The following is a 14,602-nucleotide window of genomic DNA, read 5'->3' as shown; positions in this document are numbered from 1 at the left end:
CGTCTAGAACACAAAAATTTCGCGGGGGCATGCCCCCGGACCCCCTACGACAGTGTTGTCTCAATCGGCCCAACTTTCGGCCCCCCTTCCGGCCCCCCCTTTTGGACATTTCTGGATCCGCCCCTGATCTTGGTGTTATGTTGTATAACAGAAACTGGGAATTTAACAGTGAGTAATGATTAAGTAACTTGAAATTGTACTTACCTGAATTCAACTTAACAACCATAATGAAATGATAGTTATCACTGTAAATATTATTGATAGTTACATGGTATAGAGAGTAGTTGGGTTTTACATTTTCAGTTCCCGACTGACTGGGGACCTGGATATCCAATGATCTTTCAACCAAATTGGTTTATAGATAAACGGGTTCAGGAACCGAGATGGTACTGACTTTATACTATATAAGGTGCTCAGGGATTGAGATAGTTGAGTTCAAGCGTCTACTGAGCTGGTTTGACAGCGACATATAAGATTGGACCTGTATCGTACTGTAGGCCTACTACTCTTCATTACCTCTTTTATTTTAGAAATATTGTATTTGAATGTTTCATTTTATCACTGATAATTAATTAAATATGTTCAAATCTTTACATTATATCTTAACTTGTTTTTAATTTATGATGTGTACATAATACTTAACTGTTTCCTCGAGTCTCTTTGAACGCGTGCGTTATCACACAATATCTACAAAAAAGGATCAATAAATTTCAGTGATATATGGATAAAAATTTACTATTTTGTTCTGAAAAAAATATTAAAAGTATTATTTAATTATTTTCCATAATTGAGAGGTATCTTAAAGCTTGTTAGGCCTAATTGTAAATAGCTCCCAACATAAAATAGCCAAATAGATAATTTCATTTATTCTTAGGCTATGTTCTCACACGGCAGCTAACGGTTAGCAGGATCCGGATCCTGCTAACCGTTAGCTGCCGTGTGAGAACATAGCTTTTATTTCTTTTACAATGACTATGTTCTCACACGGCAGCTAACGGTTAGCAGGATCCGGATCCTGCTAACCGATTCAGATCATGAAGACATGAAGACGCGCATGTCGCGCACACACACGCATGCGTTTACGTACGCTGTGGTTTCGTAGGACCTTAGTAGCATTTTCCAAGGGGCGTGGCTTAGCGAATGGGTCTAATAATGTAAATGTAGTGGAACTTGATATGAGCATCAACAATTTTATTGCACTTAACATGCGTAAACTATAGCTCGTTCTATAGACTCTATAGGGGTAACTTTGGGTCTGTGCTTTCCGGTACGGTGCCAACTGTGCTCATCTGTCCACCACAGCGCGGTTCCCTATTAGTACAGTGGGGTATGTCCCTACTAGTCTCAAATGATGAATTATTGATTCGTGGCGTGGCAAGTTACAGAACATACATTTATTTGTAATAATTAAACAGATCTAACTCCTCCGAAAAGTCGAAATAAAAGAAAACGAAAAATGGAAATAATGTTTACGGAATGGACATCACATATGACTCGGCCTATAGTAAGCTAATGTTGGTCATATGGACCTAGGCCGAAACTAGACCTAAACTAGGCCTATCCGACTTGTGTTTGCCAGACTCAACAGCTCAGTTGTAGGCCTATAAAACAAAGCATTAATTTAATTCAACGGGCATGGATGGACAGACACTCGATTTGTTTGATTATGTCTGACACAACATACTCTCTCAGACAAAGTCTGATCAAATATTCAACAAATTTATATTTTGGATTTAAATTTAGGTCTTAAGAAAATCTGGCAGATTTATAGATCCTATCGAATTTGTAGCATTGTTATATTCAGGAGATGCAACCAGTTCGTGCCATGGTCTATTTGTTCAGCTGAGTGACAGAACGATGCGTTTGCTTGAATGGGTATGGGACGCGTCGCAACAAGCGCATAACGGGAGACGTCGCTATGTTTGAGCTCGCATAATAACCTGTATACGTATACCAGACATGCCTCCAGATTATCATCCATCCATAATAAGTTTGCAACATTGGAACGATTGAGGTTTTCATCAGAATTTGATTTTCATTAATCAGCGTTTGTTGCGCAGGTCTGATTCGTCATTGACAATATGTACCGAGATCGTGATTCGAAAAGTCATTTCGTAGCCTGTAAGCCAATGTATAGGCCTAAATATAATATTAATAATCTGTTAATAACTAATAGCATAATTAACTAACTTGAGAGGTTATACTAAGTCAAGTCCTCTAATAACAATCCTCCATGCGTGTGGATTGTCATTTTTCTCAGCGTTCTCATCAGGGCTGTTAAGTGCATGTATGATGGTTATTAAATTAAACATTATATTTTCCTGTTAACAATACTTCAATTGTTTTCCGTCAGGACACGTTAATGAAATTTATATTATAATGTTGAACATATAGCCTGCGTTTGACGTTCGATGCATTTGCTATTTTTTGTAATGCTAAACACTAGGCGTTGATCCAATACTTTAATAATAAAAATGATGATAAAAATGGTAATGAGGATGGTGGTGAAGATAACAATGGTAATGATGATGATAATGATAAGGAGGATGATGATCACGATAATTATGAGCATGTCTATGATGATGATGAAAATGGCGATGGCGATCTAACGGCAATGGCGACGGCAACGGTAAGATAACTGTAAAGAATACAATAACAATTATAACAATAACGGCAAAACGTCATAATCGTCCTGTTCCTTTACTTCCTTGCATTTGCATAATAATTGTGCTATACTTTTTGTCCCTTTAATTGTGTTAATCTATGTAAACATGGTTTTATACCAGATTGCCTATTCTTTTGATATTGATATTCTTCCATGGTTACCAAATTTCTTTTAATTGTTCTTGGGATTTGAGAGCGTGGGTTTGGTGATGGGGTGTTGATTGTTGGATTCCGCGTGCTCGTGTTCGGGGTTCTGGCCAGTGATTTGTAACCGGTGTTACCATGGAGGAAATTTTTATTATCATTAAGCCTATTACTGTATTATTCGGCTTTATTTCATCTTCTTGATATTTTTTCATAGCGTAATTCCGACAAGGAGTGTCTTTCTCTCTGTAAATAAAAAATCAGGTTGCCAAAACGACGATTCAAAACAAAGAATTCTAGACAGTGGATAAATATAACAGTAAGTTTTAATTTCGAATACATGTTTCGGTTAAAATATTAACTATCATCAGTTTAACTAACGCAAAAAAAAAAAAAAAAAACAAGAAATAGGCCTAAACAGAAAATACTGCTCTCAACATATTTAACTAAAAAAAATTAATGAATGCATAATGAGTCTTTGTATTATTACGGTGTGATTTTGGTAAATGGTTGAAAGTAACTATGGTCAGATATTTAAATTAAATGAATAACGTTAGGATGACTTAATTTTAACAATGAAAGTTCGCCGTTTACGGTTACCTCCCAGCCGATCCAATTATATCTCCATGCACCGTTTATCTTTGTTTTACCATGGTTTTACGAGTAGTTGATGATATTTCACAACCAGAAAACAACGGATAGCTTTGAGATATACTTGCCAACGTAAGACTTGTACTCGGATCTATAATATAGGCCTAATGTGACCAATTTACCGCTAAATTTTAAACAGAACAGGAGAAATCAAAATTACGAAGTCCCTCCTCATGCCAACAATTGCATGCGTAATCCTTTTCTTTTATTTATTGTCAAAGGCAAAACATTTTTTTACACTATAAATTTTGCAAGAAGTATCTCGCTCATATAATCACTTTCAAACAGATGCCACACAAAACTTTGTTAAGCACCGCTCTTGAATTTTCACCGCGTACGGAGAGTTTAGACAACCTCAACCCCAAAATGGTTGGGGCTGAGGTAAGAAAATTTATAATTATGGCACCTCTAGATTGCCGGAAATGGCACTCTCAGACCTAAAGTTAATTATAATCGTCCCCTTTTCTTCATTTCACTTATAATTTTTAGAAGTTTAGGGCCCCTCCCACATTGAATCCGCCACTTTTAAACATGAATAACGAAAACGAAGTTGTGAGGTATTCAAATTGGTTGTAGTTCCCTAAAGTTACACATCTCCAACAATGAAACTAGGACAGAAATATTAATGGTGAGGGTGATATAAAACGTTTTAACTATAGGCCTATAACTACAGAACTCGGCCCTGTGAAAGTCAGTTGATTTTCAATCCATCTATCATAGATTTCATAGGTTGAGGGCGGTTTGATCACAAAAGTAATTATCTCTAAAAAGTAATAGTAACGATTTTCGTACATTATTATGTTGATGTATTAAGTGTCTTTACTAGAGAACCGATATCACATGTACTTCATGACCATATAAAGCAGAGCTTGGATAAAAAATACTACGTTCTAAATTAAATAATAAACTTACACTAAACTTCTAAAAAATTAATAAGAATGATATGCCAAAAATAGTAAAGTAATTTGAAGAGTTCGACAAGAGATAGGCCTAATATACTTTAATGGTAATTTGTAGTATAGAGTAGGTGATCTCTAATATTTTCCTAAATTTTGAGATATTAGCAGTTTGGCAATGTTAATGGAAGAGAGTTCCAGAATTTAGTTAGGCCCTATATGTATATTATGTCATGACGAAGTACAGGTGGGAGTAAATGAAAATGTGATGAATGTCTAGTGTGATATTAATGTACTTGATAGTTGTGTTCAAAACAAACAGCAAGAGATTGAGGTACAATATTAATCTGTACCTGAAACATGAATATGGCTACTATCAAATACCGGTAAGTTATAAATATAATAATTTTAAACTGTCAAAAGGATCAGCCGTGTGATCTCGCCATCCCGCACTACTGATTGTTCGGTATCAAATTAAGTTTGTGCCGCATGCGGTATGTTCTCTCGTAAGCGGCCACCTTCCTTGGTCCCGAGGTGGTTGCTTACGAGAAGTTCAACTATATTTAACCTTAGGCTTTATTAAGTTAATTTAGTAAAATACTCACATAATAATGTTCCAGGAAAATAATTTAACCTGTAACTTATTTTTACATAATTTCATTTTATAGTTACTCCATAACATTAATTTTCAAATTATTTTTATAATGAATGTAATAGGCTGCAACATGTACATGTTTAAATTAATTTTAGAGGCACCTCAATTGTTTGATGCACTCGTATATATGGCGTCCACTCCCTAGAACCCCGAGTTGTTTTCATTGGAATGAAATATTTTGGAGCTAAGTTTGTACTCTACATCGCATCTCATTTTGCTTGAAAATTATGGTGAATTCTTTCCTCGGTTGACTTCGGCTAATGCTCTAATCTTATCATTGATAGAAAGTGTTGCCGATATAACTTGTTGCCGAATCCATAGATGAACGGAGTCGCTACAGTGTTGCTGTAGAGAGTGAAGTGAATAATCATGTAAAACAATTCATTCATATCAACTTTGCTCAGATTTGCCACAATAAGGGGTGACCAGGTGATTATAAAATACACAACAATCGAGATTAACAAAACAGCAGATTTCGCTTCGCGTTTCAGCTTGAACCGTGAATTTGCCGCAATCGGATTTACCGCAATCCCAATTGATGCTGCCTCAGTCGCCCTTATTACCCTGGCATGCCGACGTACAACGAAGAACAGCTTAACAAAGATAATGATTATTAAAAGAAGAGGAATTATCGAGTTGATTACTAGCCATAAAAGATAGACCTTTGATAGAACAGTGAATACTTGACACTCCTGCATAGGTGATGTGACTGCAAATGAAGAGAAAAATGGCGGAAGACCATTTAACAACGAGTAGACGATAATCAGGACCAGAGTAATGTAGCATTTCTTCTCTGTAATGATCGTCGAGTACACCATTGGTTTGCAGATTGTAACGAAACGTTCGAAGGATAAAGACAACACGATGAGCACGTGCATCAGCGACATTATTATGAATAAACAGATGAAAATAATACATCCCTGGTGGTCATATACAATTTTCAAATCTATTAAAGACTGCACAGGATATAGAATCCCACCAATAAGGAGGTCTGTAAACGCCAGTGATACTACGAATGTATTCGATGTGGTTTGCAGGCTGCGGACCCTGAAGAACAGAGCGATAATAGTAGTATTTCCGATGATAGCGAAAAAGGACAAAATAACTATGCTGACAACTGCTACAACCTCAAGTTTTTCCATGGTGTTCAAAAATCTATTGAAAAAGTAAATGGGAAATATAGAAATTATTTTAAAAATGTGTATATTTTTCCTACCGATTTTCAGCAACGTTAACATTACGGATAAAAGTATAACAAAACCTAACGTACAGTTCCCAACTTTCACAAAGTGTATTACATAGATTTATTGTTTCCAGTGCTGTGTCGATTGGATTGGATTTATTCGGTGAAAACACCAAGGATCCCACGAACTAGAAGAAGTCTTATTTCCAGTAGGGTCCTTCTGGTGGCGATTGAACAGTACCGGGAGACAATCCCCTACTCTTTTTCGAAGAGTGTACTGCGTTCTTTAACGTGCACATGGGCCATAAGTGTACACGGGACCAACGGCTTAAACGTCTCATCCGAAATACGGTGCGTTATTGTAACTTGTATTTCAGCCCTTCAGCTGAAACACAAGGAGGAGAGGCAGCGATGGGAATTTAACCCCGGGGACCTAGAGATCTCCACGGTTCAGCGCACACACAGTGGCTACCACCAGATTAGCCGACTTAGCTAAGCTGCTCTCAAAGCATAGGCCCTATATAGATTCCAAGCCAAATGTTTTACATCGTACCCTCAACTCCGAAAACGACAAATTTTTGACAAATTTGGAGAAAACAATGTGTGATTATCAAGGAAACATGCATTATCTATGAATTATTTTAAGAAAATATGCGAGTTGAAATGGCCAATTTTACTTTACGCGGCATGGTACGCGGTAACGCGGTAAGACGCAGTACGGAAACAATAGATTCCGTAAAGCCGGGCACTCAGTGCATGCGTCGTACGACGAATCCTACTCCACTGCCTGTAATAAGTGCTAGCGCTGTCAGTGGTTGTCTGAACTGATCGTCATTAAAACTATCCGTTGCGCGACCGTCGTGGTGTTGCGTTTTCCTAGAACCGTCTGACGCAGTAAGTGCCCAGCTTCAGCTAGATTTACACTAAACACCATAACGACACGACAATGACATATCATCATATCATCGCGTAGTTTGTATTCTTCAACACTGCAACATCCGTACCGTGTCGTCGTGTTGTAATCGTGTCCGGTGTAAATGTAGTACACTGAACGCCATTTCTGCAACAACTACGCACTGTTACCTCATCCAAATGATATCGACCTTTATATGTATTAGTAAATTTCTGAATCTTCGGAAAAACAATCAAAAACACTGCATTATTTCTTCTAAATGGATTACTCAGATTATTTGTCTTAAAAATAAACAACATTTAATTTTGTCACTGCTATTGGCAACGATATCCACTTACCAGTAGAAAGCTCTCTGTTCTTTGATGCAAAAGTACTAGTAGTTTAGTTGCGGGTTCTCGCTACAGATATCTTCACAATTCTGTGTCTGCCTTGTTCATCATTTAATACTTTCTAGATGAATTGTTGCATTGAGAAACACGATCACAGCAGTATGTTCTATCATTACAATTAACCTTCATAAACGGCAAGACTGTGATGCTAAATTTCAAATGTAATTGTAAAATTAAAGAAAACGTAGGTAAAATTTCTTCAAACGTTAGGTTCTATTTCTCCAAACGACAGGTTAGTGTCTTCTGTTTATAAAACAAAATAATAATTCATTGTTTTCAAAACCGAGATATGATAGGCTACACAGGTATGGTAGATTCCTTGTGCAAGAACCTTTCTGAAGACATTTATGTATACTGAGGAAACTATATCATCCAATTTCTTGTTATTTCAGACAATGTCCAAATCAAAACAAAGGCAAAGCAAATGAAATTAAATAGAAACAAAAAAGAAATACTGTACACATTTTGATTACATTGAGGCATTTGTCTCAGGCTTACTACATATTCTTACATTAATTTCTATATTGCTTGAACCATACCTTGATCTGGTACAATATTTAGTTTGTATTTCTGCGGATCAAACCGGTTTAAATGTTATAGTGATTTATGGCTTTGGTTTAGTTTAACAAATTATGTCATGAATGTTTGCAACTTATCTTGTATATCAGATTTCTGATCAAATATTTTCTTTTAAATAGTTATTTCTAAGATTTATTTTCCTCCGAAAAAATTTCCGCCTTAAAAAATAAGTATACATTCCTAATAAGAAATATAATTAAAACAAATAATGGATTATTTGTAAAAAAAAAACAATATACTGTATATATATATATATATACATATATAACATATATATATATATAGAGAGTGACTAAAACTGACCCCCACTGACACCACCAGTTATTCTGCAATGCAATAAAATGAATAAATGCAATATTGTGTATTAGCCAATTGCCACCTTTCATTGCCTTCATTTTGCGACATAATATGGTTAGTGTTAGTGTTACAGTTTATTCTTCTCTGATTTTGGCTGGTGCTATGATCTTAGCATTGATATAAAATGTTGCCGATACAACTTGTTGCCGAATCCATAAATGAACGGAGTCGCTACAGTGTTGCTGTAGATAAGAAAGTGAGTAATCATGTGAACCAATTGACTTTCATCTTTGATCAGTGTTGCCACAATACGGGGTATCCAGGTGATTGTGAGGTACACAACAATCGAGATCAACAAAAAAGCGGATTTCGCTTCGCGTTTCAGTTTAAACCTTGAATTTGTCTCATTTCGATTTACTGCAACCCTGGTTGTGGCTCTCTGTAATTCAGTTGCCGCTATTGCCCTGCTGTGCCGACGTACAACAAAGAACAGCTTAATAGATATGATGATGACCACCAAAAGAGACAAAATCCAGTTAGCGTATAGCCACAATACATAGACTTCCGATACTAACACTCTGTCCATTCGACAGTCCTTTTGAAGAGAAGACGTTACACCAATCGGAGTGATTACTGGCAGAAGACCATTTAACAACGAGTAGACACTAATCAGAAACAAAGTGGTATAGCATCTCTTCTCTGTAATAATTGTCGAGTACACCATTGGTTTGCAGATAGTAACGAGTCGTTCGATGGATAGGGACAATATGGTGAGTACATGAACGAGTGCCGTTGCCATGGCTAAGCACGCAAAAATGATACATCCTGGGTTGTCATTTATAACTTTAAAATCAAATAAGCATTGCACAGGATATAAAATACCACCAACAAAAAGCTCTGTAAACGCCAGTGATACTACGAATATATTTGAGGGGGTTTGCAGACTGCGGACCTTGAAGAACAGGGCGATAATAGTAGTATTTCCGATGATGGCGAAGAGGGACAAAATAACCATTCCGGTAACTGCCACAACCTCAAGCTTTTCCATGGCGATCAAAAATCTATTTTAAAAAATGGGATACAGTAATATATATATACATATATATATATATATATATATATATATATATATATATATATCTTGTAATCTTTTAGTGAAAACAAATGCCATCGCAGTTAACTAAATACAACTTTTGTAACTGAATTGGGACGATAAGAAAACTTGAAAAATAGAAATAAAAAAATGAAAATAATTTTCTGCAATTCTACTGCTGTTGAGTTACGTTATTACGGATAAACATGAAGAACACAACTTAACGTACAACTTATACTACTACTACTACTACTCAGTGATGGCGGAGGGGCTAAAGGCCCCGACGGAGGTGGGAGGGGGGGCTAGTGGAGCGAATCGAGCCTCACTTGGCTGGTGGTCCAGGGGGATTCGCCCCCTGGAAGCCACGGATATTTGACGAATTATGGCGAATTTTTATTATTTATTTGATAGGCATCGAGACACTATAATATGACTTCATAGGCTATGCATTCTAATGTCGAAATCAGCTTCCAAAACCAAAACATTATGAATAAAACAAGAAACAAAGAGTATGCAATGTAACCATCTAATTTATTTTCAAATTCTCATTCTTGAAAGTGAAATTCTACATTTTGGAAATTTTGCATGAAATCTGTCAACCACGCTGTCAAGGTCGAGGTTGCTTCCCCTATCACGATTCCAAGCATCATAAAGATAGGCCTATCCAAACGAGCATTTGTCACAACAGAACGCAAATTATTTTTAATTAGTCTCATTGAACTGTTATTATTATTATTATTATTATTATTATTATTATTATTATTATTATTATTATTACTAGTAGTAGTAGTAGTTGTAGTAATATTAGGTAGTTTTCGACGCCCGACGCGGTAACGGAAAACAAATTAGAATCCAGGAGTTCTCTAAACGATATTTTCACTGCAACTACATTTCATAAAAAAATAAGGTTTACATTAAAATAATATATGCCAGTGGATAGTCAGACCTTCATGATGTTTATTCTCTTCGCTACTTAATGCTAAATCCAGATGTCCACTTACCGAAATTCCTACAGTAGACCTTATAGTGGTAATTCGGCATTCACTATGTACACTTATGTTGTGAAGACAGTTTTAGCAAGGTTTGAGTTGCTGATGCTCTGTACAATTGTATTCACAAGTTTGTCGTCACCACTTACGCTTTCATAGTTCAAATGTTATATTTAAGAAACCAATCACATCATTATCTTCTCATTACAATGAAGCGTCATAATCAAAATTATAATTATAAAATCGATGTCGAATTTATCAAAACGTAGAGCTAATTTCATCAAATGTTGGGTCTAATTCATCATAAGTTAAGTTGTCTTTTCTTTTGTAGTAGAATCCCCCCACATTTATTTCTCATTTACACATTACAGAAACATTTCATGCGAAAAATATTTTAATAGTCATTATTGACATGGTGATTATCAAGGACTGTTAACAGTCCTTGAATATTCAATGTTGATTTTTTATTTTCAATTTTGATTTATTTAACAGTATATGTACTGATGATTTGTTTTTCATGATGAGTTCCACTATATACATGGTGCTTAGACACCTTGTTTATTTGCACCTTATACATCGACCTATTATTACTATTATTATTATTATTATTATTATTATTATTATTATTATTATTATTATTATTATTATTATTATTTATTATTATTATTATTATTATTATTATTATTATTATTATTATTATTTATTATTTATTATGCGTTTTTACTCAGTTTTGGTCCGGAAAATACGTACCGCACTTGGAAAATTGAACAGGCAAAATTCATGAGTCATGCGTAATGGTTATCTTTCCATACACGTTTAAAAGTGGGGTTTTAATTATAGAAGATTGGTGAAAAGTAGGGGGGGGAGACAATCGATATGATTTTCCCCTATTTTGAAAAGTGGGGGTGACGTGTCCCCCTGTCCCCACCGATCGACGCCCATGTAAAGAATACCTGGATTTGCGTCAGGAGAATCAATTGGGGAGGGGGAGGGCCTATGTGTGTAATTTTGGGCAACCAGTCTTGAAAATGTACTGAATACTCAGTGCGTGTGAAAAAACTTGGCAAAAATATTTGCAAGTTTTTCTCCAGTGGGACTTCAACCCACGTTCTCCAGATCACTAGCCTGGCATTATGCCTCTAGACCACCGAGCTTGCACCTGATGGCCATAGTTGAATACGAGACCAAGTAAGCAGCGAGATTGCTTTCGAGAGTGTTTTCACACGCACTGAGTATTCGGTACATTTTCACGACGGGTTGGATAAAATTCGACCTATGTAGGCCTATGTTCTATTTATGTTGTCAATATAATAATATATCATAGATTCATTAAATGCCTAATAGGCCCTAAACGATAAAATATATATGACTTGACCATAGTTTGTTCTCAATAGGCCTATTCTTGAATTTTTAAACAAAATGTTTTTTAGATATTTCTGAGCGTTAATGCCGTACCTTTTCTGTTTTAAAAAATCTCAGAATTTATGAGCATTAAGAGTTTCGCCTGAGTAGACCCAACTAAAGGCTCTGTCTCTATCCGATCAGGTGCATTTTTACCAATTTTACCTTCGGCGCCGCGGCAGTTATCTATGGCATTACCAACCGTCACGCATCACTTCAAAGTGATTTTGGATGAAGCGCATTTTACAGAAATACATGCGAGATCATAAATATGTCACGCATTAAATTCAGGGAAAACGCATTTAAAATTAGAAGACTAATTGGTTTTATTAAAAATATAAAAACGGTCATACGGTAGCTTAGATATAATCAATTCACGGAGAAAATTTCTCCTTTCCGACCAAAACTATCCAGCCAACGACGCACTGTAGAATCTAGTAGTCGCTAGCAGTCTTGCGAGTTTATTGTTGAAACAAACCGTTGATTATGTGACGGGAACCCGAACTTCCGCAGGGGTTCTGTAATAAGCAATACTCGCGTACGTAGGTCCCATAAGGTGATCCGTGTATAAGACGACCCCCGAGTTTTAGAAGATTTTTGGTTGATATTTGTATGTCTGGCGTATAAGACGACTCCGTGTTTCAAGGGAATTCCTATTTTTTGTCCTGATAGCCTACTGCATCTAGTTGGATAAATGGAGCCAAATGCAAGGGTAATCTTCCAAATAACACTATTTTATGAGTTTTTAAAATCTTCACCACCAAAATCGTATTTTCCCGTATTTAAAATTGCTTTCATTCATATAACATTTAGTTGGTTCATTGCAGCAGTGAGTTCGCGTGTTACGGACGATCCGCACATAAGACGAACATGATTATAACAATCTAAAATTTGAATGTCGTGCGTATAAGACGACCCCCTGCTTTTCGATTGTAATTTGATATTTTAAGCGTCGTCCATACGCGAGTATATAGGCCTACGGTATTTGTTTTAAAACCCTCGTTCACCTGAGCGTTAGAGGATTCCCCCATACAGTGGCGGATTGAAGGGGGAAATTTTCCATGGGGAGGACAGACCCCTTTCATTTTGGGTATTTTCGGAAACGTTTTGCAGGGGCGGATTTAGGGGGGGGGGGGGGCGCGCGGGGGCGCGCCCCCCCCCCCCCTTTGGACATCTCGGATCCGCCCCTGTTTTGAACCCCCTCTTTCAAATCCTGGATCCGCCCCTGGGCGGGGTCTGCGGATCCCCGTTTGCAGCTTGTCTCTAATTAGAATACTACAGATAAAAGACATTCATTAATTTTGGATGACAGAAAGGGGGAAGAAAGTGGGGCCGATCGAGACAAAACCTATCCAAAATGGGGAAGGCCCGGCTTCCCCCTTTCCTCCCCCACCCCCAAATCCGCCCCAGCAGAAAAAAAGATCTTTGTGGGAACTTGTTTTCGAAATGCTCTTTTGTGGTGACTTACAAAAGTCAAAGTTCACGCACATGTACTGACAGAAAATATGTCGCATGTTCTAATGTTTTACGGTTTTTGTGGCGTTTGTAAGCAAGCCTATTATGTTCTGGTAAATTAGAAATGAGACCAGGATTATTGTGCTAAATGTAATATAGGAAAGGTTAGTTTTGCTTTATTTATTATTTCTTTTTTATCACTACTGGGTGGGGATCCAAGTTCATTCCTATCTATTCTAGGCCTAGCTAGCTAGGATATGCCTGCCTCTTCTTCATCTGCAAGACAGGCAAGCTAAGAAGACTAAGTAAGAGAAGTACGCTAGGCCTAAGCCCTCTAGTTAGGCTAGGTTAGGTGTCCTCGAGTCCTTTGTAGCACTACTGCCAGTACTACCACTAGGCCTTCATGGCATTTTTAATGTTAAAAGAGTTGCTTCCAATGTAATCAAAATCGAATACTCCATTAGTTATGTAACTAATAATTACAGATTTATGAATAAATTATTTTGCGTTTTAGTTCAGATTTAGTGTAGTATCTTTTTTTTTTTTGAAAGTTTATTTATTGGTATTCTGGGTGCACATCCACTAATATGAAGGTTGCCATTGTTTCAAAAGTGCACCCAATAATATTCAAATCAAAATCCAAGAAATTTAATACACGCCATTGTGTTGGGAATCAATAGTGTGACATTTATTATGGTGTGTATTTTTTAAGTTTTTGATAATAATAGTTAAATAACAACTCCCTACTTGGAGTTATACTTTTACATCAAGTTATTAGGGAAAAAACATTTATATTTGGGCAATTCCATGACTTTTTTTTCAGATTTAGCAAATTTTCAACTTTGAGGAATGTAAACAAGTTTTATATCAAACTAAAGCTTAAAAAATGAATTTTTAGGATTCATTGATGGAACTTTTCTTGTGTGGATGTATAAAAATATATAGGAATATGAATTACATAATTTTGAAAATGTTAAAAAAATATGAAAATGTCATGTTTTTTTAAAGTCTCTAGAAACTAACAAACTGCCATTTATGCCAGTCATTTTTATTTTAAATTGGAGAACTTAACTTAATTTATTAGTTTTTGTGACAAAAAGTAATATTCATTTACAACAAAATATTAAGGCGGGGCAAAAATATTTCTTAATATTTTTGTCGGTCTGTGACCCAAAAAAACAACATTTTTTAGGTTTATTAAGTCATGCAGCTTTCAACCATTGTGATATTCATAAAACTATTGGAGCTATTAGGCTAACATTCACTGACAAGATTATTTAAATTTTTGGACTT

The 14,602-nt window shown here is 36.1% G+C and overlaps 3 protein-coding genes across 3 annotated transcripts in view; 1 reads left to right on the top strand and 2 right to left on the bottom strand.

Moving 5' to 3' along the window:
- LOC117107372 (adenosine receptor A3-like) overlaps window positions 1–7,509 on the bottom strand; it is a 7,767-nt gene extending 258 nt beyond the window's left edge. The window contains exons 1-3 of the mRNA XM_033249031.1: window positions 7,445–7,509; window positions 5,305–6,165; window positions 2,623–2,679 (exon numbers count right to left, since the gene is read on the bottom strand). Coding sequence (XP_033104922.1) covers window positions 2,623–2,679; window positions 5,305–6,152 — 905 coding nt within the window. The 5' untranslated portion in view covers window positions 6,153–6,165; window positions 7,445–7,509. The remainder of the gene's footprint in view (window positions 1–2,622; window positions 2,680–5,304; window positions 6,166–7,444) is intronic.
- Window positions 7,510–8,531: 1,022 nt separating this feature from the next.
- On the bottom strand, window positions 8,532–9,419 carry LOC117107371 (adenosine receptor A3-like). Its single transcript, XM_033249029.1, has one exon. It carries the CDS (start codon window positions 9,417–9,419, stop codon window positions 8,532–8,534), a length of 888 nt encoding a protein of 295 aa, XP_033104920.1.
- Window positions 9,420–13,314: 3,895 nt separating this feature from the next.
- The window catches only part of LOC117107370 (ESF1 homolog), a 20,665-nt gene continuing 19,377 nt past the window's right edge, over window positions 13,315–14,602 (top strand). Inside the window, exon 1 of the mRNA XM_033249028.1 lies at window positions 13,315–13,473. The gene's annotated coding sequence lies outside the window, so the exon portion shown is untranslated. The remainder of the gene's footprint in view (window positions 13,474–14,602) is intronic.

This window comes from Anneissia japonica, unplaced genomic scaffold, assembly GCF_011630105.1.
Source record: "Anneissia japonica isolate Jap-2015-1 unplaced genomic scaffold, ASM1163010v1 scaffold9668_len1562885_cov226, whole genome shotgun sequence".
Classification (NCBI taxonomy): domain Eukaryota; kingdom Metazoa; phylum Echinodermata; class Crinoidea; order Comatulida; family Comatulidae; genus Anneissia; species Anneissia japonica.
The sequence above is the reverse complement of the archived record's forward strand: the minus strand, read 5'-3'. Positions and strand labels throughout refer to the sequence as shown.